A 27,381-nucleotide genomic window follows, 5' to 3' on the forward strand; every position below is an offset into this window, starting at 1 on the left:
TACTTTGCATCTCTATACCAAAAATACCAAAAATATTATTTATCATCTCTATCAGATCTCACTTTCATAAGTGACCGTGAAGGGATTGACAACCCCTAAGCGCGTTGGTTGCGTTGAGCTATTGTTTTTGTGTAGGTACGAGGGACTCGCGTGTAGCCTCCTACTGGATTGATACCTTGGTTCTCAAAAACTGAGGGAAATACTTACGCTACTTTGCTGCATCATCCTCTCCTCTTCGGGGAAATCCAACGCAGTGCTCAAGAGGTAGCAAGAAGAATTTCTGGCGCCGTTGCCGGGGAGTCTGCGCAAAAGTCAACATACCAAGTACCCATCACAATCCCTATCTCCCGCATTACATTATTTGCCATTTTCCTCTCGTTTTCCTCTCCCCCACTTCACCCTTGCCATTTTATTCGCCCTCTCTCTCTCTCTATCCTTCCTCCCTCTCTATTTGCCTCTTTTTTCCCATTTGCTTTTTGTTTGCTTGTGTGTTAGTTTGTTCTCTTGTCGTTATGGCTAGTCCCTTATCTTCTCCGTTGACCCCTGAGTTCGAAATCTTTCACTTTAAACAAAGGTTAGGAGAAAACTTAAAAGATGCCTGGTTGAGAATAATGGAATCTCATCGTAATTGTACCTCTGAAATAAATCTGAGAATTTTTCTTCACAATTTTTATGTTGGATTAAATATGTCTCATAGACAACTCTTGGATTGCGTTGCCAAAGGCAATTTTATTGAAATTGATCCCCATATTGCACTTGAAATTATAGAAGGTATAGTGGGAACACTACCTCAACAAAAGGGGCCTCATCCTACTCAGGAAGAGACACAAGTTTTTGAAAAAAATTGTGAAATTACTAAAATCATGCAGAAATCTCTTGAACCTCTTAAGAACATTAGTGGAAATATTCACCGCACGAATATGTTGATTACCCTTTGCAATAAGCGGTTGGATTCTTTAGATCTAAAAATTTCAGAATATGAAGGGAAACGTAAAGAACCTCCCGGATTCGAGCTTGATTCCGCTAAAAAATTGAAAACCAAAGATGGCAATACCTAGATCTATTCTTGCTTGTTATGCCTAGCTAGGGGCGTTAAACGATAGCGCTTGTTGGGAGGCAACCCAATTTTATTTTTATTCCTTGATTTTTGCTCCTGTTTAGTAATAAATAAATTATCTAGCCTCTGTTTTGGTTGTGTTTTTTGTGTTTAATTAGTGTTTGTGCCAAGTAGAACCGTTGGGAAGACTTGGGGAAAGTCTTGTTGAACTTGCTGTAAAAAAACAGAAACTTTAGCGCTCACGAGAACTGCTGTCATTTTTTATTTGGAAAATGCTATTTAGTTAATTCTTTTTGACGATGATTAATAGATAAATTACTCATGTACAGCAATTTATTTTAGAATTTTTGGGGTTCCAGATCTTGCGCTAGCTACGAATTACTACAGACTGTTCTGTTTTTGACAGATTCTGTTTTTCGTGTGTTGTTTGCTTATTTTGATGAATCTATGGCTAGTAAAATAGTTTAAAATCCATAAAGAAGTTGGAATACAGTAGTTTTAACACCAATATAAATAAAGAATGAGTTCATTACAGTACCTTGAAGTGATCTTTTGTTTTCTTTCGCTAACGGAGCTCACGAGATTTTCTACTTTAAGTTTTGTGTTGTGAAGTTTTCAAGTTTTGGGTAAAGATTTGATGGATTATGAAACAAGGAGTTGCAAGAGCCTAAGCTTGGGGATGCCCATGGAACCCCCAAGATAATCTAAGGACACCTAAAAGCCAAAGCTTGGGGATGCCCCGGAAGGCATTCCCTCTTTCGTCTACTTCTATCGGTAACTTTACTTGGAGCTATATTTTTATTCACCACATGATATGTGTTTTGCTTGGAGCGTCTTTTATGATTTGAGTCTTTGCTTGTTAGTCTACCACAATCATCCTTGCTGTACACACCTTTTGAGAGAGCCATACATGATTTGGAATTTGATAGAATACTCTATGTGCTTCACTTATATCTTTTGAGCTTTATAGTTTTGCTCTAGTGCTTCACTTATATCTTTTAGAGCACGGTGGTGGATTTGTTTTATAGAAACTATTGATCTCTCATGATTCACTTAGATTATTTTGAGAGTCTTAATAGCATGGTAATTTGCTTAAAATCCTAATATGCTTGGTATGCAAGATTAATAATAAAATTTTCGTATGAGTGTGTTGAATACTAAGAAAAGTTTGATGCTTGATGATTGTTTTGAGATATGGAGGTAATAATATCAAAGTCATGATAGTTGAGTAGTTGTGAAATTGAGAAATACTTGTGTTGAAGTTTTCAAGTCCCGTAGCATGCACGTATGGGAAACGTTATGCAACAAATTTGAAACATGAGGTGTTATTTGATTGTCTTCCTTATGAGTGGCGGTCGGGGACGAGCGATGGTCTTTTCCTACCAATCTATCCCCCTAGGAGCATGCGCGTAATGCCGAGGTTTTTGATGACTTGTAGATTTTTGCAATAAGTATGTGAGTTCTTTATGACTAATGTTAAGTCCATGGATTATACGCACTCTCACCCTTCCATCCTTGCTAGCCTCTTCGGTACCGTGCATTGCCCTTTCTCACATTGAGAGTTGGCGCAAACTTCGCCGGTGCATCCAAACCCCGTGATATGATACGCTCTTTCACACATAAACCTCCTTATATCTTCCTCAAAACAGCCACCATACCTACCTATTATGGCATTTCCATAGCCATTCCGAGATATATTGCCATGCAACTTTCCATCATTCCATTCATCATGACACATTCATCATTGTCATATTGCTTAGCATGATCATGTAGTTGACATAGTATTTGTGGAAAAGCCACCGTTCATAATTCTTTCATACATGTCACTCTTGGTTCATTGCATGTCCCGATACACCGCCGGAGGCATTCATATAGAGTCATCTTTGTTCTAGTATCGAGTTGTAATCATTGAGTTGTAAATAAATAGAAGTGTGGTGATCATCATTATTAGAGCATTGTCCCAAGTGAGGAATAAAAAAATAAAGGCCATAAAAAAGAGAGGGCCCAAAAAAGAGAAAGGCCATAAAAAAAGAAAAGGCCCAAAAAATGAGAGAAAAAGAGAGAAGGGACAATGTTACTATCCTTTTACCACACTTGTGCTTCAAAGTAGCACCATGATCTTCATAGTAGAGAGTCTCTCATGTTATCACTTTCATATACTAGTGGGAATTTTTCATTATAGAACTTGGCTTGTATATTCCAACAATGGGCCTCCTCAAGTGCCCTAGGTCTTCGTGAGCAAGCAAATTGGATGCACACCCACTAGTTTCTTTTGTTGAGCTTTCATACATTTATAGCTCTAGTGCATCCGTTGCATGGCAATCCCTACTCCTTGCATTAACATCAATCGGTGGGCATCTCCATAGCCCATTGATTAGCCTCATTGATGTGAGACTTTCTCCTTTTTTGTCTTCTCCACATAACCCCCTCATTATATTCTATTCCACCCATAGTGCTATGTCCATGGCTCGCGCTCATATATTGCATGAAAGTTTATAGGTTTGAGATTACTAAAGTATGAAACAATTGCTTGGCTTGTCATCGGGGTTGTGCATGATGAGAGCATTCTTGTGTGACGAAAATGAAACATGACTAAACTATATGATTTTGTAGGGATGAACTTTCTTTGGCCATGTTATTTTGAGAAGACATAATTGCTTAGTTAGTATGCTTGAAGTATTATCATTTTTATGTCAATATGAACTTTTGTCTTGAATCTTTCAGATCTGAATATTCATACCACAATTAAGAAGAATTACATTAAAATTATGCCAAGTAGTACTCCGCATCAAAAATTCTGGGTTTATCATTTACCTACTCAAGGACGAGCAGGAATTAAGCTTGGGGATGCTTGATACGTCTCCAACGTATCTATAATTTTTAATTACTCCATGCTATATTATCTACTGTTTTGGACTATATTGGGCTTTATTTTCCACTTTTATATTATTTTTGGGACTAACCTATTAACCGGAGGCCAGCCCAGAATTGCTCTTTTTTGCCTATTTCAGTGTTTCGGAGAAACAGAATATCAAACGGAGTCCAAACAGAATGAAACCTTCGGAAACGTGATTTTCTCATCAGATAAGATCCAGGAGACTTGGACCCTCCGTCAAGAAAGCCACGAGGCGGCCATGAGGGTGGAGGGTGCCCCCCCCTAGGGCGCGCCCCCTGCCTCGTGGGCCCCTCGAAGCTCCACCGACGTACTTCTTCCTCCTATATATACCTACGTACCCCCAAACGATCGGGGACGGAGCCAAAAACTTAATTCCACCGCCGCAACTTTCTGTATCCACGAGATCCCATCTTGGGGCCTGTTCTGGAGCTCCGCCGGAGGGGGCATCGATCACGGAGGGCTTCTACATCATCATCCAAGCCCCTCCGATGAAGTGTGAGTAGTTTACTTCAGACCTACGGGTCCATAGTTAGTAGCTAGATGGCTTCTTCTCTCTTTTTGGATCTCAATACAATGTTCTCCCCCTCTCTCGTGGAGATCTATTCGATGTAATCTTATTTTGGCGGTGTGTTTGTTGAGATCGATGAATTGTGGGTTTATGATCAAGTCTATCTATGAATAATATTTGAATCTTCTCTGAATTCTTTTTTGTATGATTGGTTATCTTTGCAAGTCTCTTCGAATTATCAGTTTGGTTTGGCCTACTAGATTGGTTTTTCTTGCCATGGGAGAAGTGCTTAGCTTTGGGTTCAATCTTGTGGTGTCCTTTCCCAGTGACAGAAGGGGCAGCAAGGCACGTATTGTATTGTTGCCATCGAGGATAACAAGATGGGGTTTTTATCATATTGCATGAAACTATCCCTCTACATCATGTCATCTTGCTTAAGGCATTACTCTATTTTTAACTTAATACTCTAGATGCATGCTGGATAGCGGTCGATGAGTGGAGTAATAGTAGTAGATGCAGGAGGAGTCGGTCTACTTGTATCGGACGTGATGCCTATATACATGATCATAACTAGATATTCTCATAACTATGCTCAATTCTGTCAATTGCTCAACAGTAATTTGTTCACCCACCGTAGAATACTTATGCTCTTGAGAGAAGCCACTAGTGAAACCTGTGGCCCCGGGTCTCTTTCTCATCATATCAATCTCCATCACTTTATTATTGCTTTGCTTTTACTTTTTACTTTGCATCTCTATACCAAAAATACCAAAAATATTATTTATCATCTCTATCAGATCTCACTTTCATAAGTGACCGTGAAGGGATTGACAACCACTAAGCGCGTTGGTTGCGTTGAGCTATTGTTTTTGTGTAGGTACGAGGGACTCGCGCGTAGCCTCCTACTGGATTGATACCTTGGTTCTCAAAAACTAAGGGAAATACTTACGCTACTTTGTTGCATCATCCTCTCCTCTTCGGGGAAATCCAACGTAGTAATCAAGAGGTAGCACGCATCAAACAAGATCCAGTTATAATGTTCATGCTTAACGCTGGCACCAAATAACAATTATTTAGGTCTAAAACTAATCCCGGGGGTAGATGTAGAGGTAGCGTGCCGACGGCGATCACATCGACATTGGAACCATTTCACACGCGCATCGTCACCTCGTCCTTAGCCAGTCTTCGCTTAATTCGTAGTCCCTGTTTTGAGTTGCAAATATTAGCAACAGAACCAGTATCAAATACCCAGGTGCTACTGCAAGCTCTGGTAAGGTACACATCAATAACATGTATATCACATATACCTTTGTTCACCTTGCCATCCTTCTTATCCGCCAAATACTTGGAGCAGTTCCACTTCCAGTGACCAGTCTGTTTGCAGTAGAAGCACTCAGTCTCAGGCTTAGGTCCAGACTTGGGTTTCTTCTCCTGAGAAGCAACTTGTTTGCCGTTCTTCTTGAAGTTCCCCTTCTTCTTCCTTTGCCCTTTTTCTTGAAACTGGTGGTTTTATTAACCATCAACACTTTATGCTCCTTCTTGATTTCTACCTCCGCAACCTTTAGCATCGCGAAGAGCTCAGGAATTGTCTTATTCATCCCTTGCATATCATAGTTCATCACAAAGCTTTTGTAGCTTGGTGGTAGTGATTGAAGAACTCTGTCAATGACACTATCAACAGGAAGATTAACTCCCAGTTGAGTCAAGTGAATATGATACCCAGACATTTTGAGTATATGCTCACTGACATAACTATTCTCCTCCATCTTGCAACCATAGAACTTATTGGAGACTTCATATCTCTCAATCCGGGCATTTGCTTGAAATATTAACTTCAACTCCTGGAACATCTCATATGCTCCATGACGTTCAAAACATCGTTGAAGTCCCGGTTCTAAGCCGTAAAGCATGGCACACTGAACTATCAAGTAGTCATCAACTTTACTCTGTCAAACGTTTTTAACGTTGTTAGCAGCATCTGCAGCAGGCCTGGCACCCAGCGGTGCTTCCAGGACGTAATTCTTCTGTGCAGCAATGAGGATAATCCTCAAGTTACGGACCCTGTCTGTATAATTGCTACCATCATCTTTCAACTTTGCTTTCTGAAGGAACGCATTAAACTTCAACGGAACAACAGCACGGGCCATCTATCTACAACAACATAGATAAGCAAAATACTATCAGGTACTAAGTTCATGATAAATTTAAGTTCAATTAATCATATTACTTAAGAACTCCCACTTAGATAGACATCCCTCTAATCATCTAAGTGATCACGTGATCCAAATCAACTAAAGCATGTCCGATCATCACGTGAGATGGAGTAGTTTCAATGGTGAACATCACTATGTTGATCATATCTACTATATGATTCACGCTCGACCTTTCGGTCTCAGTGTTCCGAGGCCATATCTGCATATGCTAGGCTCGTCAAGTTTAACCCGAGTATTCTGCGTGTGCAAAACTGGCTTGCACCTGTTGTAGATGGATGTAGAGCTTATCACACCCGATCATCACGTGGTGTCTCGGCACGACGAACTTTGGCAACGGTGCATACTCACGGAGAACACTTTTATCTTGAAATTTAGTGAGATATCATCTTATAGTGCTACCGTCAAACAAAGCAGAATAAGATGCATAAAGGATAAACATCACATGCAATCAATATAAGTGATATGATATGGCCATCATCATCTTGTGCTTGTGATCTCCATCTCCGAAGCATCGTCATGATCACCATCGTCACCGGCGCGACACCTTGATCTCCATCGTAGCATCGTTGTCGTCTCGCCAATTATTGCTTCTACGACTATCGCTACCGCTTAGTGATAAAGTAAAGCAATTACAGGGCGATTGCATTGCATACAATAAAGTGACAACCATATGGCTCTTGCCAGTTGCTGGTAACTCCGTTACAAAACATGATCATCTCATACAATAAATATAGCATCATGTCTTGACCATATCACATCACAACATACCCTGAAAAAACAAGTTAGACGTCCTCTACTTTGATGTTGCAAGTTTTACGTGGCTGCTACGGGCTGAGCAAGAACCGTTCTTATATACACATCAAAACCACAACGATAGTTCGTCAAGTTGGTGTTGTTTTAACCTTCTCAATGACCGGGCGTAGCCACACTCGGTTCAACTAAAGTTGGAGAAACTGACACCTGCCAGCCACCTGTGTCCAAAGCACGTCGGTAGAACCAGTCTCGTGTAAGCGTACGCGTAATGTCGGTCCGGGCCGCTTCATCCAACAATACCACCGAACCAAAGAATGACATGTCGGTAAGCAGTATGACTTGTATCGCCCACAACTCACTTGTGTTCTACTCGTGCATATAACATCTACGCATAAAACCAGGCTCGGATGCCATTGTTGGGGAATGTAGTAATTTCAAAAAAATTCCTATGCACACACAGGATCATGGTGATGCATAGCAATGAGAGGGGAGAGTGTTGTCCACGTACCGTCGTAGACCGTTAAGCGGAAGCGTTATGACAACGCGGTTGATGTAGTCGTACGTCTTCACGATCGACCGATCCTCAATACCGAACGCACGGCACCTCCGTGTTCAGCACACGTTCGGCTCGGTGATATCCCACGAACTCACGATCCAGTAGAGCTTGGGGAAGAGTTTTGTCATCACGACGGCGTGGTGACGATGTTGATGAAGTTACTGCAGCAGGGCTTCGCCTAAACACCGCTACAGTATGACCGAGGTGGATTATGGTGAAGGGGGGCACTGCACACGGTTGGGAGAGATCTTTGTGATCAACTTGTGTGTCTAGAGGAGCCCCCTGCCCCTGTATATAAAGGAGCAAGGGGGAGGCCGGCCGGCCCTTGTTGGTGCGCCAAGGAGGAGGAATCCTCCTCCTAGTAGGAGTAGGATTCCTCCCTTTCCTACTCCTACTAGGAGGGGGAAAGGCACGGAGAGAAAGAGAAGGAAAGGGGGGCGCCGCCCCCCTTCTCCTAGTCCAATTCGGACAGGGGGAAGTGGGCACGCTACCTGCCCTAGGCCGGCCCCTCTCTCTTTCCCTTATGGCCCAACAAGGCCCATTAGTCCCCGGGGGGTTCCGGTAACCCCTCCGGTACTCCTGTAAAATCCCGATTTCACCCGGAACTATTCCAATGTCCAAATATTGGCTTCCAATATATCAATCTTTATGTCTCGACCATTTCGAGACTCCTCGTCATGTCCGTGATCAAATCCGGGACTCCGAACTACCTTCGGTACATCAAAACATATAAACTCATAAAACCGATCGTCACAGAACTTTAAGCGTGCGGACCCTACGGGTTCGAGAACTATGTAGACATGACCGAGACACGTCTCCGGTCAATAACCAATATCCGAACCTGGATGCTCATATTGGTTCCTACATATTCTACGAAGATCTTTATCGGTCAAACCGCACAACACTATACATTGTTCTCTTTGTCATCGGTATGTTACTTGCCCGAGATTTGATCATCGGTATCCCAATACCTAGTTCAATCTCGTTACCGGCAAGTCTCTTTACTCATTCCATAATACATCATCCTATAACTAGCTCATTAGTTAGCATGCTTGCAAGGCTTATAGTGATGTGTATTACCGAGAGGGCCCAGAGATACCTCTCCGACAATCGGAGTGACAAATCCTAATCTTGATCTATGCCAACTCAAGAAGTACCATCGGAGACACCTGTAGAGCACCTTTATAATCACCCAGTTACATTGTGATGTTTGGTAGCACACAAAGTGTTCCTCTGGTATTCGGGAGTTGTATAATCTCATAGTCATAAGAACATGTATAAGTCATGAAGAAAGCATAGCAGTAAACAAACGATCAAGTGCTAAGCTAACTGAATGGGTCAAGTCAATCACATCATTCTCCTAATGATGTGATCCCATTGATCAAATAACAACTCATGTTTATGGTTAGGAAACTTAACCATCTTTGATCAATGAGCTAGTCAAGTAGAGGCATACTAGTGACACTATGTTTGTCTATGTATTCACACATGTATTATGTTTCCGGTTAATACAATTCTAGCATGAATAATAAACATTTATCATGAAATAAGGAAATAAATAATAACTTTATTATTGCCTCTAGGGCATATTTCCTTCAGTCTCCCACTTGCACTAGAGTCAATAATCTAGATTACACAGTAATGATTTTAACACCCATGGAGCCTTGGTGCTGATCTTGTTTTGCTCGTGGAAGAGGCTTAGTCAACGGGTCTGCAACATTTAGATCCGTATGTATCTTGCAAATCTCTATGTCGCCCACCTGGACTTGATCCCGGATGGAGTTGAAGCGTCTCTTGATGTGCTTGGTTCTCTTGTGAAATCTGGATTCTTTTGCCAAGGCAATTGCACCAGTATTGTCACAAAAGATTTTAATTGCACCCGATGCACTAGGTATGACACCTAGATCGGATATGAACTCCTTCATCCAGACTCCTTCATTCACTGATTCCGAAGCAGCAATGTACTCGACATGTAGATCCCGCCACGACGCTCTGTTTAGAACTGCTCCAACTGACAGCTCCGGCGTTTAAAATAAACATGTATCCGGATTGCAATTTAGAATCATCCGGATCAGTGTCAAGGCTTGCATCAACGTAACCATTTACGATGAGCTCTTTGTCACCTCCATAAACGAGAAACATATCCTTGGTCCTTTTCAGGTGCTTCAGGATGTTCTTGACCGTTGTCCAGTGATCCACTCCTGGATTACTTTGGTACCTCCCTGCTAGGCTAATAGCAAGGCACACATCAGGTCTGGTACACAGCATTGCATACATGATAGAGCCTATGGCTGAAGCATAGGGAACATTTTTCATTTTCTCTCTATCTTCTGCAGTGGTCGGGCATTGAGTCTTACTCAACTTCACACCTTGTAACACAGGCAAGAACCCTTTCCTAGCTTGATCCATTTTGAACTTCTTCAAAACTTTATCAAGGTATGTGCATTGTGAAAGTCCAATTAAGCATCTTGATCTATCTCTATAGATCTTGATGCCCAATATATAAGCAGATTCACCGAGGTCTTTTATTGAAAAACTTTTACTCAAGTATCCTTTTATGCTGTCTAGAAATTCTATATCATTTCCAATCAACAATATGTCATCCACATATAATATTAGAAATGCCACGGAGCTCCCACTCACTTTCTTGTAAATACAGGCTTCTCCAAAAGTCTGTATAAAACCATATTCTCTGATCACACTATCAAAATGTTTATTCCAACTCTGAGAGGCTTGCACCAGTCCATAAATAGATCGCTGGAGCTTGCACACTTTGTTAGCTCCCTTTGGATCGATAAAACCTTCAGGTTGCATCATATACAACTCTTCTTGCAGAAATCCATTCAGGAATGCGGTCTTTACATCCATTTGCCAAATTTCATAATCATAAAATGCGGCAATTGCTAACATGATTCGGACGGACTTAAGCATCGCTACGGGTGAGAAGGTCTCATCATAGTCAACTCCTTGAACTTGTCGAAAACCTTTTGCAACAAGTCGAGCTTTGTAGACAGTAACATTACCGTCAGCGTCTGTCTTCTTCTTGAAGATCCATTTGTTCTCGATGGCTTGTCGATCATCGGGCAAGTCAACCAAAGTCCACACTTTGTTCTCATACATGGATCCCATCTCAGATTTCATGGCTTCAAGCCATTTTGCGGAATCTAGGCTCATCATCGCTTCCTTATAGTTCGGAGGTTCGTCATGGTCAAGTAACATGACCTCCAGAACTGGATTACCGTACCACTCTGGTGCGGATCTTGTTCTGGTTGACCTATGTGGTTCGGTAGTAACTTGATCTGAAGTTTCATGATCATCATCATTAGCTTCCTCACTAATTGGTGTAGATGTCACAGGAACCGGTTTCTGTGATGAACTACTTTCCAATAAGGGAGCAGGTACAGTTATCTCATCAAGTTCTACTTTCCTCCCACTCACTTCTTTCGAGAGAAACTCCTTCTCTAGAAAGGATCCATTCTTAGCAACGAATATCTTGCCTTCCGATCTGTGATAGAAGGTGTACCCTATAGTTTCCTTTGGGTATCCTATGAAGACACATTTCTCTGATTTGGGTTCGAGCTTATCAGGTTGAAGCTTTTTCACATAAGCATCGCAGCCCCAAACTTTAAGAAATGACAACTTTGGTTTCTTTCCAAACCATAGTTCATAAGGCGTCGTCTCAACGGATTTTGATGGTGCCCTATTTAACGTGAATGCAGCCGTCTCTAAAGCATAACCCCAAAACGATAGCGGTAAATCAGTAAGAGACATCATAGATCGCACCATATCTAGTAAAGTACGATTACGACGTTCGGACACACCATTACGATGTGGTGTTCCGGGTGGCGTGAGTTGCAAAACTATTCTGCATTGTTTCAAATGTATGCCAAACTCGTAACTCACATATTCTCCTCCACGATCAGATCGTAGAAACTTTATTTTCTTGTTACGATGATTTTCCACTTCACTCTGAAATTCTTTGAACTTTTCAAATGTTTCAGACTTATGTTTCATTAAGTAGATATACCCATATCTTCTTAAATCATCTATGAAGGTGAGAAAATAACGATACCCGCCGCGATCCTCAATATTCATCGGATCACATACATCAGTATGTATAATTTCCAACAAATCTGTTGCTCGCTCCATAATTCTGGAGAACGGCGTATTAGTCATCTTGCCCATAAGGCATGGTTGCAAGTACCAAGTGATTCATAATCAAGTGATTCCAAAAGTCCAACAGTATGGACTTTCTTCATGCGCTTTATACCAATATGACCCAAACGACAGTGCCACAAATAAGTTGCACTATCATTATCAACTCTGCATCTTTTGGCTTCAACATTATGAATATGTGTATCAATACTATCGAGATTCAACAAGAATAGACCACTCTTTAAGGGTGCATGACCATAAGAGATATTACTAATATAAATAGAACAACCATTATTCTCATATTTAAATGAATAACCGTCTCACATCAAACAAGATCCATATAATGTTCATGCTCAACGCTGGCACCAAATAACAATTATTTAGGTCTAAAACTAATCCCGAAGGTAGATGTAGAGGTAGCGTGCCGACGGCGATCACATCGACTTTGGAACCATTTCCCACGCGCATCGTCACCTCGTCCTTAGCCAATCTTCGCTTAATCCGTAGTCCCTGTTTTGAGTTGCAAATATTAGCAACAGAACCAGTATCAAATACCCAGGTGCTACTGCGAGCTCTAGTAAGGTACACATCAATAACATGTATATCACATATACCTTTGTTCACCTTGCCATCCTTCTTATCCGCCAAATACTTGGGGCAGTTCCGCTTCCAGTGACCAGTCTGTTTGCAGTAGAAGCACTCAGTCTCAGGCTTAGGTCCAGACTTGGGTTTCTTCTCCTGAGCAGCAACTTGTTTGCCGTTCTTCTTGAAGTTCCCCTTCTTCTTCCCTTTGCCCTTTTTCTTGAAACTGGTGGTTTATTGACCATCAACACTTGATGCTCCTTCTTGATTTCTACCTCCGCAGCCTTTAGCATCGCGAAGAGCTCGGGAATTGTCTTATTCATCCCTTGCATATTATAGTTCATCACGAAGCTTTTGTAGCTTGGTGGCAGTGATTGAAGAACTCTGTCAATGACACTATCAACAGGAAGATTAACTCCCAGTTGAGTCAAGTGATTATGATACCCAGACATTTTGAGTATATGCTCACTGACAGAACTATTCTCCTCCATCTTGCAGCTATAGAACTTATTGGAGACTTCATATCTCTCAATCCGGGCATTTGCTTGAAATATTAACTTCAACTCCTGGAACATCTCATATGCTCCATGACGTTCAAAACGTCGTTGAAGTCCCGGTTCTAAGCCGTAAAGCATGGCACACTGAACTATCGAGTAGTCATCAGCTTTACTCTGCCAAACGTTCTTAACGTTGTCAGCAGCATCTGCAGCAGGCCTGGCACCCAGCGGTGCTTCCAGGACGTAATTCTTCTGTGCAGCAATGAGGATAATCCTCAAGTTACGGACCCAGTCCGTGTAATTGCTACCATCATCTTTCAACTTTGCTTTCTCAAGGAACGCATTAAAATTCAACGGAACAACAACATGGGCCATCTATCTACAACAACATAGATAAGCAAAATACTATTAGGTACTAAGTGCATGATAAATTTAAGTTCAATTAATCATATTACTTAAGAACTGCCACTTAGATAGACTTCCCTCTAATCATCTAAGTGATCACGTGATCCAAATCAACTAAACCATGTCCGATCATCATGTGAGATGGAGTAGTTTTCAATGGTGAACATCACTATGTTGATCATATCTACTATATGATTCACGCTCGACCTTTCGGTCTTAGTGTTCCGAGGCCATATCTACATATGCTAGGCTCGTCAAGTTTAACCCGAGTATTCTGCGTGTGCAAAACTGGCTTGCACCTGTTGTAGATGGACGTAGAGCTTATCACACCCGATCATCACGTGGTGTCTTGACACGACGAACTTTGGCAACGGTGCATACTCAGGGATAACACTTTTATCTTGAAATTTAGTGAGAGATCATCTTATAATGCTACCGTCAATCAAAGCAAAATAAGATGCATAAAGGATAAACATCACATGTAATCAATATAAGTGATATGATATGGCCATCATCATCTTGTGCTCATGATCTCCATCTCCGAAGCACCGTCATGATCACCATCATAACCGGTGCGACACCTTTATCTCCATCGTAGCATCGTTGTCGTCTCGCCAACATTGCTTCTACGACTATCGCTACCGCTTAGTGATAAAGTAAAGCAATTACAGGGTGATTGCATTGCATACAATAAAGCGACAACCATATGGCTCCTGCCAGTTGCCGATAACTCCGTTACAAAACATGATCATCTCATACAATAAATATAGCATCATGTCTTGACCATATCACATCACAACATGCCCTACAAAAATAAGTTAGACGTCCTCTACTTTGTTGTTGCAAGTTTTACGTGCCTGCTACGGGCTGAGCAAGAACTGTTCTTACCTATGCATCAAAACCACAACGATAGTTCGTCAAGTTGGTGTTGTTTTAACCTTCTCAAGGACCGGGCATAGCCACACTCACTTCAACTATAGTTGGAGAAAGTGACACCCGCCAGCCACCTGTGTGCAAAGCACGTCGGTAGAACCAGTCTCGCGTAAGCGTCTGTGTAATGTCGGTCCGGGCCGCTTCATCCAACAATACCGCTGAACCAAAGTATGACATGCTGGTAAGCAGTATGACTTGTATCGCCCACAACTCACTTGTGTTCTACTCGTGCATATAACATCTACGCATAAAACCAGGCTCGGATGCCATTGTTGGGGAATGTAGTAATTTCAAAAAAATTCCTATGCACACACAGGATCATGGTGATGCATAGCAATGAGAGGGGAGAGTGTTGTCCACGTACCGTCGTAGACCGTTAAGCGGAAGCGTTATGACAACGCAGTTGATGTAGTCGTACGTCTTCACGATCGACCGATCCTCAATACCGAACGCACGGCACCTCCGTGTTTAGCACACGTTCGGCTCGGTGATATCCCACGAACTCACGATCCAGTAGAGCTTGGGGAAGAGTTTTGTCATCACGACGGCGTGGTGACGATGTTGATGAAGTTACTGCAGCAGGGCTTCGCCTAAACACCACTACAGTATGACCGAGGTGGATTATGGTGGAGGGTGCACCGCACACGGCTGGGAGAGATCTTTGTGATCAACTTGTGTGTCTAGAGGTGCCCCATGCCCCTGTATATAAAGGAGCAAGGGGGAGGTCGGCCGGCCCATGTTGGCGCGCCTAGGAGGAGGAATCCTCCTCCTAGTAGGAGTAGGATTCCTCCCTTTCCTACTCCTACTAGGAGGGGGAAAGGCAGGGAGACAAAGAGAAAGAAAGGGGGCGCCCCCCCCCCCCTTCTCCTAGTCCAATTCGGACAGGGGGAAGGGGGCGCGCTGCCTGCCCTAGGCCGGCCCCTCTCTCTTTCCCTTATGGCCCAACAAGGCCCATTAGTCCCCGGGGGGTTCCGGTAACCCCTCCGGTACTCCTGTAAAATCCCGATTTCACCCAGAACTATTCCAATGTCCAAATATAGGCTTCCAATATATCAATATTTATGTCTCGACCATTTCGAGACTCCTCGTCATGTCCGTGATCAAATCCGAGACTCCGAACTACCTTTGGTACATCAAAACATATAAACTCATAAAACCAATCGTCACAGAACTTTAAGCGTGCGAACCCTACGGGTTCGAGAACTATGTAGACATGACCGAGACACGTCTCCGTTCAATAACCAATAGCGGAACCTGGATGCTCATATTGGTTCCTAAATATTCTACGGAGATCTTTATCGGTCAAACCGCACAAGACTATACGCTGTTCTCTTTGTCATCGGTATGTTACTTGCCCGAGATTCGATCGTCGGTATCCCAATACCTAGTTCAATATCGTTACCGGCAAGTCTCTTTACTCGTTCCGTAATACATCATCATGTAACTAACTCATTAGTTATCATGCTTGCAAGGCTTATAGTGATGTGTATTACCGAGAGGGCCCAGAGATACCTCTCCGACAATCGGAGTGATAAATCCTAATCTTGATCTATGCCAACTAAACAAGTACCATCGGAGACACCTATAGAGCACCTTTATAATCATCCAGTTATGTTGTGACGTTTGGTAGCACACAAAGTGTTCCTCCGGTATTCGGGAGTTGTATAATCTCATAGTCATAAGAACATGTATAAGTCATGAAGAAAGCAATAGCAGTAAACAAACGATCAAGTGCTAAGCTAATGGAATGGGTCAAGTCGATCACATCATTCTCCTAATGATGTGATCCCATTAATCAAATAACAACTCATGTCTATTGTTACGAAACTTAACCATCTTTGATCAATGAGCTAGTCAAGTAGAGGCATACTAGTGACACTATGTTTGTCTATGTATTCACACATGTATTATGTTTCTGGTTAATACAATTCTAGCATGAATAATAAACATTTATCATGAAATAAGGAAATAAATAATAACTTTATTATTGCCTCTAGGGCATATTTCCTTCATGAAGAAGCAATGGTGAGCCCAGATTCCGCAAAATGGCTTGAGGCCATGAAATCTGAGATGGGATCCATGTATGAGAACAAAGTGTGGACTTTGGTTGACTTGCCTGATGATCGGCAAACCATTGAAAATAAATGGATCTTCAAGAAGAAGACTGATGCTGACGGTAATGTTACTGTCTATAAAGCTCGACTTGTTGCAAAAGGTTTTCGACAAGTTCAAAGGATTGACTACGATGAGACTTTCTCACCCGTAGTGATGCTTAAGTCTGTCCGAATCATGTTAGCAATTACTGCATTTTATGATTATGAAATTTGGCAAATGGATGTCGAAACTGCATTCCTGAATGGATTTCTGGAAGAAGAGTTGTATATGATGCAACCGGAAGGTTTTGTCGATCCAAAGGGAGCTAACAAAGTGTGCAAGCTCCAGCTATCCATTTATGGACTGATGCAAGCCTCTCGGAGTTGGAATAAACGTTTTGATAGTGTGATCAAAGCATATGGTTTTATACAGACTTTTGGAGAAGCCTGTATTTACAAGAAAGTGAGTGGGAGCTCTGTAGCATTACTGACATTATATGTGGATGACATATTGTTGATTGGGAATGATATAGAATTTCTGGATAGCATAAAAGGATATTTGAATAAGAGTTTTTGAATGAAAGACCTCGGTGAAGCTGCTTATATATTGGGCATCAAGATCTACAGAGATAGATCGAGACGCTTAATTAGACTTTCACAAAGCATATACCTTGACAAAGTTTTGAAGAAGTTCAAAATGGATCAAGCAAAGAAAGGGTTCTTGCATGTGTTACAAGGTGTGAAGTTGAGTAAGACTCAATGTCCGACCACTGCAGAAGATAGAGAGAAAATGAAAGATCTTCCCTATGCTTCAGCCATAGGCTCTATCATGTATGCAATGTTGTGTGCCAGACCTGATGTGTGCCTTGCTATTAGTTTAGCAGGGAGGTACCAAAGTAATCCAGGAGTGGATCACTTGACAGCGGTCAAGAACATCCTGAAATACCTGAAAAGGAGCAAGGATATGTTTCTCGTTTATGGAGGTGACAAAGAGCTCATCGTAAATGGTTACGTTGATGCAAGCTTTGACACTGATTCGGACGATTCTAAATCGCAAACCGGATACAGGTTTTTATTAAATGGTGTAGCTGTCAGTTGGTGCAGTTCTAAACAAAGCATCGTAGCGGGACCTACATGTGAAGCGGAGTACATAGCTGCTTCGGAAGCAGCAAATGAAGGAGTCTGGATGAAGGAGTTCATATCCGATCTAGGTGTCATACCTAGTGCATCGGGTCCAATGAAAATCTTTTGTGACAATACTGGTGCAATTGCTTTAGCAAAGGAATCCAGATTTCACAAGAGAACCAAGCACATCAAGAGACGCTTCAACTCCATCCGGGATCAAGTCCAGGTGGGAGACATAGAGATTTGCAAGATACATACGGATCTGAATGTTGCAGACCCGTTGACTAAGCCTCTTCCACGGGCAAAACATGATTAGCACCAAGGCTCCATGGGTGTTAGAATCATTACTTTGTAATCTAGATTATTGACTCTAGTGCAAGTGGGAGACTGAAGGAAATATGCCCTAGAGGCAATAATAAAGTTATTATTTATTCCTTATATCATGATAAATGTTTATTATTCATGCTAGAATTGTATTAACCGGAAACATGATATATGTGTGAATACATAGACAAAACAGAGTGTCACTAGTATGCCTCTACTTGACTAGCTCGTTGAATCAAATATGGTTATGTTTCCTAACCATAGACAAAGAGTTGTCATTTGATTAACAGGATCACATCATTAGGAGAATGATGTGATTGACTTGACCCATTCCGTTAGCACTTGATCGTTTAGTTTGTTGCTATTGCTTTCTTCATGACTTATACATGTTCCTGTGACTATGAGATTATGCAACTCCCGTTTACCGGAGGAACACTTTGTGTGCTACCAAACGTCACAACGTAACTGGGTGATTATAAAGGTGCTCTACAGGTGTCTCCAAAGGTACTTGTTGGGTTGGTGTATTTCAAGATTAGGATTTGTCACTTCGATTGTCGGAGAGGTATCTCTGGGCCCACTCGGTAATACACATCACTCAAGCCTTGCAAGCATTTTAACTAATGAGTTAGTTGCGGGATGATGTATTACAGAACGAGTAAAGAGACCTGCCGATAACGAGATTGAACTAGGTATTGAGATACCGACGATCGAATCTCAGGCAAGTAACATACCAATGACAAAGGGAACTACATATGTTGTTATGCGGTTTGACCGATAAAGATCTTCGTAGAATATGTAGCAGCCAATATGAGCATCTAGGTTCCGCTATTGGTTATTGACCGGAGACGTGTCTCGGTCATGTCTACATAGTTTTCGAACCCGTAGGGTCCGCACGCTTAAAGTTCGATGACGGTTATATTATGAGTTTATGTGTTTTGATGTACCGATGGTAGTTCGGAGTCCCGGATGTGATCACGGAGATGACGAGGAGTCTCGAAATGGTCGAGACATGAAGATTGATATATTGGACGACTATATTGGGACACCGGAATGGTTCCGAGGGTTATCGGATATATACCGGAGTACCGGGGGGTTACCAGACCCCCCCCCGGGGGGGTTATTGGGCCTCATGGGCCCAAGTGGTGGAAGAGGAGAGGCGGCAGGAGGTGGCGCGCGGCCCCCTTGCCCCAATCCGAATTGGGAAAGGAAGGGGGTGGCGGCCCCCCTTCTCCTTCCTTCTCTCCACCTCCTCCTTCCCCTTCTCCTAGTTGGAATAGGAAAGGGGGGCAAAACCTACTTGGAGTAGGATTGCCCCCCCCCTTGGGCGCGCCTCCTCCTCTTGGCCGGCCCCCTCCTCCTTCCCCCCTTTATATACGGAGGAGGGGGGCACCCCATAGAGACAACAATTGATCTCTTGAATCTTTTAGCCGTGTGCGGTGCCCCCCTCCACCATAATCCACCTCGGTCATATTATAGTGGTGCTTAGGCGAAGCCCTGCGTCGATAGAACATCATCATCGTCACCACGCCGTCGTGCTGACGGAACTCTCCCTCAAAGCTCGGCTGGATTGGAGTTCGAGGGATGTCATCGAGTTGAACGTGTGCAGAACTCGGAGGTGCAGTATGTTCGGTGATTGATCGGCCGGATCGTGAAGACGTACGACTACATCAACCGCGTTGTGCTAACGCTTCCGCTTTCGGTCTACGAGGGTACATGGACACACTCTCCCCTCTCGTTGCTATGCATCACCATGATCTTGCGTGTGCGTAGAATTTTTTTTGAAATTACTACGTTCCCCAACAATAAGTACCAATAAGCTTGGCTAATATTAAGTAAAAATAATAAAAATAATATAAAACATGTTATGAAGATTTAGTTAATTTGTATATACACAAATTAAAATCAATATGAGATATGTCAGTGTGTTTGCGTAACAAATCTAGCAGTTTAGAGGTGAATATAGCTACATAATTGCCAGTCTAAGTTATAAGGAAAAGTGTGCAATTAGTCCACTGCCACGCGTTAGAGTCCATAATCGGCACTTTTTTTTGAGTATCAGTACAGACACAAGCGCTTATTTACACGCGCATACACTCACCCCTATGAACGCACACACGCATACCCTACCCCTATAAGCACCTCCGAGAGACTGAGCCGCCATATCATCTTGAGATTTACGAAGTCATCGTAGGCGCCTAGTCGTCGACGGGAACGTCTCCTCCCACTGAAAGCGTGTCGCCGGAAATCCTGAAATAAATCCAGGAATAATGCGAGCACCAGGATTTGAACCTTAGTAGGTTGGGGATATCACTGTCCACCTAACCAACTCAACCACAGATTGAGTTGTCGTGTTTAGCACCAGTTAGGTAAATATGAGGTGGATGTGGCGCAATATATGGTCAAGGAGGCACGTTAGAAGGAGGAAGGCAGCCTGGATTTGGCAGAACTGCCTGAATTTGATCCTTTGCCCTATGTAAGGATGTTTTCATGAGGATGTGACGTTAATTTTGCTTACATGGGAGCCAATACAACTATACAAGATTCCTTTCTTCAAACAAAAGACTGGAAAATAAGTAGTGAAGACAATTAGGAATTTTTAAAAGCATAACAATCATAAATATTGTGAAAACTCATGGAATGTAATAATTTTCAGAAGGGTTTCATTTTCTAGTTTATTATTTCTAAAATCCCCATGTTTTTCAACAACTTATTTGGTATATTCATGTTTTTATAATTATCTATTTTTATATTATTATTCTATTATTTTAACATTTTTATGCCGGCTAAGCTGGAATGTATGTGTAACAGATGCAACATCGTCACATAACTTCTCTTAATATGATACATGAAAAAATCTAGATGATTTTGACATTGTGGGATCAATAATTTTTTTTACATGAGAGTAGTTGGTACTTGGTAGGCCAAAAACATTCTTTCCCAAAAGTATAACACGGGACATTCTAGTTAGGTTATTTTAGAACTCACTTGGTAGGTAGATTGGACTTATGACCTTAGAACTTATTTTTTTGCGAGAAATTTTCAATCTATTCATCTTCAATCATGACAGTATAACGAATATTAGAAATAATAGAAATTACATCTAGATCCGTAGACCACCTAGCAACGACTACCAACACTAAAGCGAGCCGAAGGCGCGCCGTCGTCATCGTCCCTCCATCGCCGAAGTTGGGCTCAACTTGTTGTAGTAGACAGTCGGGAAGTCGTCGTGCTAAGGTCTCGTAGGACCAGCGCGCCAGAACAGCAACCACCGCAGATGAAGAATAACGTAGATCAGAAAGATCCAATCCGAAGACACACGAACATAGACGAACAACAACGAGATTCGAGCAAATCCACCAAAAATAGATCCGCCGGAGACACGCCCACCAACGATGCTAGACGCACTGCCGGAACAGGGGCTAGGCGAGAAGACCTTTATTCCATCTTCAGGGAGACGTCGCCGTCTCGTCTTCCTGAGCAGGACACAAACCCTAGCAAAACTGAAAGAAACGACTAAAAGCGAAGCCCTACCGCCGGCCCTTGCCGAGATCCACCGCGCCCCCATCGCCCTAGGGCCATCGGACAGGAGGCGGACCTACGGCAGCGACGGCGGCAGCCAGAAACCCTAGCATTTTTGTGGAGGAAGGAGGAGGCGGCGGCTAGCCAAGAAAGCACACATTATGAATTTATGTTGTTATTTATACTAGTGGGTCTTTTATTATATATATTTTTCCAAAATAAAATGCATTTTTCAACCTTATTAAGGGATGAATATATTGAGATTTTGCGTTGAGCTCATACACGCCTAAAGAGGTTTGTCTCTAACTAATGGCATTCGTGCCGTCCAAATTTAACCGGCGCGTGCGTATTTAATCTATGTGTAGGCAACAGAAAGAAAATTTACAATAAAGAAAAGGTGTAAGGATGAACACGTCGCTTCAAAGAAAAACTCTAACATGAAAAATTCTTGGAACAAAATATCTAACTTGGAGCTCCAAGCTAACTCACATGTATGTGTAATCCAATACACAAATGAAAGCCTTTGCATAGTAGTAATAAATGAGATAATCATAAATCAATCTACTCCATAATAGATAGGCAAGCGGGTAGATTTAAATACAGAAGAACATGCGCTTGAAGCATCAAATAGAGGTGTTGATCTTTCTTTATTACTACGGACAGGGGTAAATGAGAGTGAGATGTATAACGGATGAAATAAAGATAAAAATGATACCATCTATATACTCCCTCTGTAAGAACCTTTAAGCAACGAAATATTTTGATAATTATATTTTTAGTATTAAAAAATAGTAAAATATCAAACGGTACAATTGCAACACAAGGACAGGTGGAGGAAGAGAACACAAAGTTTTATCGTGATTCATTGAGTTCAATTTACTTAATGGTGACACTTTCCTAAGACATCGCATGTAAAAGGAGAAACTTTGGCAAATAACAAGTAGGACAAGAAAAATTACAAATTAATAACATCAGTCTTCTATGGTCACACAACAAGCGTACAAAAGTTCAATCGAGTGTATTAAAGACACCTTATTTATTTATAATTAATATGTTTAATAGTTTATATGATAAATCATTACATTAAAAAAATTATTGACCCCTTAAAATAGATTTTTAATAATAAGAATGTAAGATAGCTTACCTTAGTTTGAATTGTAAATTTTACTTGTAGCTCGAGATTCAAAAATAATAACTTCAGTTATGGTAATGTTAACGGTCCAGTTGATAGCCCGGTTTCTATTAACCTTTTTTAGAGGAGGTATATATTAACTATTTATTATATTTTTATTATTTTATTTATTATTGTTATTATTATACTACCAATTATGAGTTGAAGTAATAACTGAACTCTTTTTATACAACAAGTGAAATTATTATTTACTCCAGGACATACTCGGTGCCACTGATGCTCACTCAGCACTTTTTTGGTTTTGAGAATTTGACGCTCACTCAGCATGGGGTATATCTTTGTTCGCAGTTCCCAGTTGAGCCAGACTCGTAGCCCAGCTTGACACAGTAACCCTAACCCAAGGTTTTCGCAAAAGTGGACTTGGCCCAGCTGCCGCCTCCAGTAAGGCCTTGTAAGAGATGCTTAGAGAGGTGATTAGAAAAATAAACCGAGATTTTCTGAAGCATCGGTGCCTATTTTTACACGAGACACGATTAGTTAAGCGTCTACCCTGTATAAATAAATATCAATATTTAAGAAAAACCTGATTTATTTTTCTAAACACCTCCCCTAAACATCTCCTATTGTACAATGCCTAAGAATGCATGGGCCTTCATTTCGCTAAGCTGATCACGCCAACACGCCGCCGCACGCCTGCGACTGCGTGGCTCACCGCTCACGTACGGATCTTGGCCGGTTAGCATCGGTGCATGCGGGTCGACGACGTTGCGGATAAAGCGGCAGATTTCCGCGGCCTCCCCGCCGTCCAGCAACGCATTACCGAGCGGGACACGCATGTTTGTCGTCGTTCTCCTTCCGTGCGCCAGATGGCCGACGGAACGCCACAGATTCTTCCGGCGAGCCTTATCTCGCGTCGACATGCAAGCTTCTCTCGGTCCGTACACGTTGCACTCGCACGCCTGCGTACGCATGCTCTGTTAAGTTAAGGCGCCGTGTGCAAGCGTGCTGCAGTCTTGTGGCCTTGTGGGACGAACGCTCTGCTAGCGCTCATGGCTTCTCCTCAGCTCGACAATACCCTAGTCCTCTGCCTCGTCTTCGTGGTCTCTTGCCTGGCCTTCGTCGTTAGAGGTTTCAGAACTAGCGGCAAGGATGGCGACGCTCGTGCAGCACCGCCTTCGCCTCCGGCGCTGCCCATCATCGGCAACCTGCACCAGCTCGGCACGGGCCAACACCACCGGAGGCTGCAGGCGCTGGCCCAGAGCTACGGCCCGCTCTTCCTCCTCCGCCTCGGCTCCGTGCCCACCATCGTGGTCTCCTCCGCCTCCCTCGCGGAGGCCGTGCTCAGGACCCAGGACCACGTCTTCTGCAGCCGGCCGCAACAGCACACGGCCTGCGGCACGCTCTACCGCTGCAGGGACATCGCCTTCAGCCCCTACGGCGAGCGGTGGCGTCAATCCCGCCGCATCGCCGTCGTGCACCTACTCAGCGCCAAGCGTGTGGACTCCTTCCGCACGCTCCGGGAGGAGGAGGTCGCGCGCTTCGTGGGACGGATCCGCACGGCGAGTGGCGCCCAGGAGAACGGCGGCGAGCGCCGGGGAGTCAACGTGACCGAGCTCATACTCAGCTTAACCAACACCGTCATCTCGAGGGCGGCGTTTGGGAACAAGCTCGGAGGAGTGGAACCAGGGATGCTCCGGGATATGATGGGAGAGATCAGCGATCTGCTCGGTACGATCGCCGTGAGCGACGTGTTTCCTCGACTCCGTTGGGTGGACTGGGCGACGGGGCTCGACGCGAGGGTGAAGAGGGCGGCGGCTAAGCTCGATAACATTCTCGAGAAAGCGGTCCAGGAGCACGAGAGAAGCAAAGGAGACGACGACGGCGAGGCTGGTGACCTCCTGGACGACTTGCTCTCGATCGTCAAGGATGGTGACCAGGGGTTCAAGCTGGACCGGACTGATGTCAAGGCAATCATCTCGGTAAGCCCTAAGTCGATCAACAGCATGTTTAATTACCCCTAAAAAACAGCATGTTTAATTACCTTACCTGCTAATAGGAGGGCACCACTAGCATAGTGTTAAGTGCTAACACGACTCTCTTAATTATGGCAGGACATGTTCCTGGCAGGAACAGACACGACTTCTAAGACGATAGAATGGACCATGGCCGAGCTTGTCAAGAACCCAAGTGAAATGGAGAAGGTGCAGCAAGAGGTGAGACGGGTTGTCGGTGCACGAGCAGGAGTCATGGAGGAGGATGTGGAGAAAATGAGCCTCCTAAAGGCGGCCATGAAAGAAGCACTGCGGCTGCACGCGACGGTGCCGCTCCTCGTCCCGCACGAGTCGATCAAGGACACCTGGCTCCACGGCTACTACATCCCGGCAAAGACCCGGGTCATCGTCAACGCATGGGCGATTGGGAGAGACGGCAAGACGTGGGAGCACGCCGAGGAGTTTCGGCCGGAGAGGTTCATGCGGGAGAACATCGACTATGGCGGTAGGGACACCCGGTTCATACCTTTCGGTGCCGGAAGGAGGGGATGCCCCGGCGTTGCCTTCGCAACGCGTCTGGCCGAGCTCACGCTGGCAAACATGATGTACCATTTTGATTGGGAGCTGCCGGACGGGCAGGACCCTGAATCGTTTGAGATCATAGAGTCCAACGGGATTTCTCCTGGCCTTAAGTCTGCCTTAATCCTTACTACCACGAAACCACTCTAATATCTGTTGGAAGAGGTGTTTCCTTACTGCTTTGCCCATGGCCACTTTGCTCACTTGATCTATTGGCTTAGCTCACTTTACCTTTCAAATATTTTAGACTGAGATAACCTTCTATGGCCTTCCTTGTTGGCTTCGGTCGAAACAGTTGTTGGCTTGCTGCAGTGAAAAGAGTTAATTACATCACGGGTGCTTGAACTTGCCACAAATGTGTACTTTAGTGTCTGAACTTGAAAAATACATTGAACTGGTTTCATAACTTGACATGGACGTGCAAATACGGTTCACATCTTATATGTATACGTCCACGGCCCTGACGAGGCACCCCAAATGTCCTGGTTTATGTGGAAAAACCCCTGGAATTGTTTGCACGTCGAAACAGTTGTTGGCTTGCTGCAGTAAAAAGAGGTAATTACACCACGGGTGCTTGAACTTGCCACAAATGTGCACTTTAGTGTCTGAACTTGAAAAATACATTGAACTGGTTTCATAACTTGACATGGACGTGCAAATACGGTTCACATCTTATATGTATACGTCCACGCCCTGACGAGGCACCCCAAATTTCCTGGTTTATGTGGAAAAACCCCTGGAATTATTTTCTCCTTACATAAAAGACCTCAGTGAGACACAACAAAACTAAAATTACTAATTGGGTGAGGGATCGAACCTGTTACCTGTGCCTCTCATGTGGGAGTGGCTAACCAGCAGACAAGGTGAAATTTGTTGTCATATATATATTCACATGCTTTTTATACAGCAGGTTGAACAACATAAACAAATTAATTTATTCGATCAAAAATAGTGCCTGGTCAATTATTTGAACCTGCACCCTAATACTATATAGCGGCCACAAATACCACTCCAACCAAGAACATGTAATTTTACAAAGGATAAATTTCTCTTTATATAACATAATGGCTCGTGTGGGTAAAATGGACCATTTTCAACATTTCAGTTTTTCCAGTTTTTGTAAAAATATGTAAATTATAATTGTGTGTTATAAATGATATACTCCCTCCATTCCACAATGTAGTGCTTCCTCTATCCCCGTGCTTCAACTTTGACTGTAAATTTAACTACCAAGACCGATTGCGGCGGGAGCAAAAATTATATCACTGAATTCGTATTCGAAAGAAGTTTTTAATTATATAACTTTTTCTCCCGCCGCAATTGGTCTTGTTCGTTAAATTTGTGGTCAAAGTTCGACCTCGGGAAGCGCGGGCGCACTATATTTTGGAATTGAGGGAGTATATATATAATTAAATTAAAGTACATTAAAATTTCATATGATTTAATAAAATATATCCACAAATAATTAAAAAATATATGTTAAATATTAAATGAAATTAATTTTACAATTTTTAAAAGTGCTCACATTTTTAATGAAATATTAAAGTAACTTAAGAAAGTTTTGTATATTTAAATAGATTCCCATATAACTCTAAACATTTCCATGTTATAAATAAAATATTTATGTAGTACATAAGAGTGTTCATACTTTAAGAAAAAAAAGTGTTGTTTTAAAAAGTTTATATAATATATAAAAGTTTGTGTGTGTTTTAAAAAAAGCGAACCTAGTGCGCCCTCAGATTGCAGATCCTCACATGAATAATATTTGAATAAAATAGACATTTTTATTGTTCGTAAATATTTAAATTGTATGTATATGTTTTAAAATAACACATGAATTATTTTTAAAATGGCATGTAAAATTTAAATTGTTTTTGAAATCATGTTCGCTATATAGTCATAAATGTTAATTATACTTAGAAACATGAGACCTTTTTGGTAGAAGTGATATCCAGGGCTGATATATAACATTTTGTCGGATGTTTGGGTCACAGACCCGACACTATTTTTTGCTGGATTATTAAATTCCTTTAATTTATGCTGTTTCGCCTAGTGTACATAAT

General features: G+C 42.6%; 1 protein-coding gene across 1 annotated transcript; it reads left to right on the forward strand.

Moving 5' to 3' along the window:
• The first annotated feature begins 23,701 nt into the window (after window positions 1-23,701).
• LOC125524942 (cytochrome P450 71A1-like) lies at window positions 23,702-25,651 on the forward strand. Its single transcript, XM_048689974.1, has 2 exons — window positions 23,702-24,727; window positions 24,860-25,651. The coding sequence occupies exons 1-2, from the start codon at window positions 23,798-23,800 to the stop codon at window positions 25,466-25,468; spliced, it is 1,539 nt and encodes a 512-aa protein (XP_048545931.1). The 5' UTR covers window positions 23,702-23,797; the 3' UTR covers window positions 25,469-25,651.
• Window positions 25,652-27,381: the final 1,730 nt, after the last annotated feature.

The sequence above is a fragment of the Triticum urartu genome, chromosome 1, assembly GCF_003073215.2.
Source record: "Triticum urartu cultivar G1812 chromosome 1, Tu2.1, whole genome shotgun sequence".
Classification (NCBI taxonomy): Eukaryota; Viridiplantae; Streptophyta; class Magnoliopsida; order Poales; family Poaceae; genus Triticum; species Triticum urartu.

Excerpts from the sequence above, each read along its gene's own strand:
- LOC125524942 (XM_048689974.1), top strand. The coding sequence starts at position 23,798 with ATGGCTTCTCCTCAGCTCGACAATACCCTAGTCCTCTGCCTCGTCTTC. Across the intron at positions 24,728-24,859 it reads ATGTCAAGGCAATCATCTCG|GACATGTTCCTGGCAGGAAC; the intron begins GTAAGCCCTAAG and ends TAATTATGGCAG.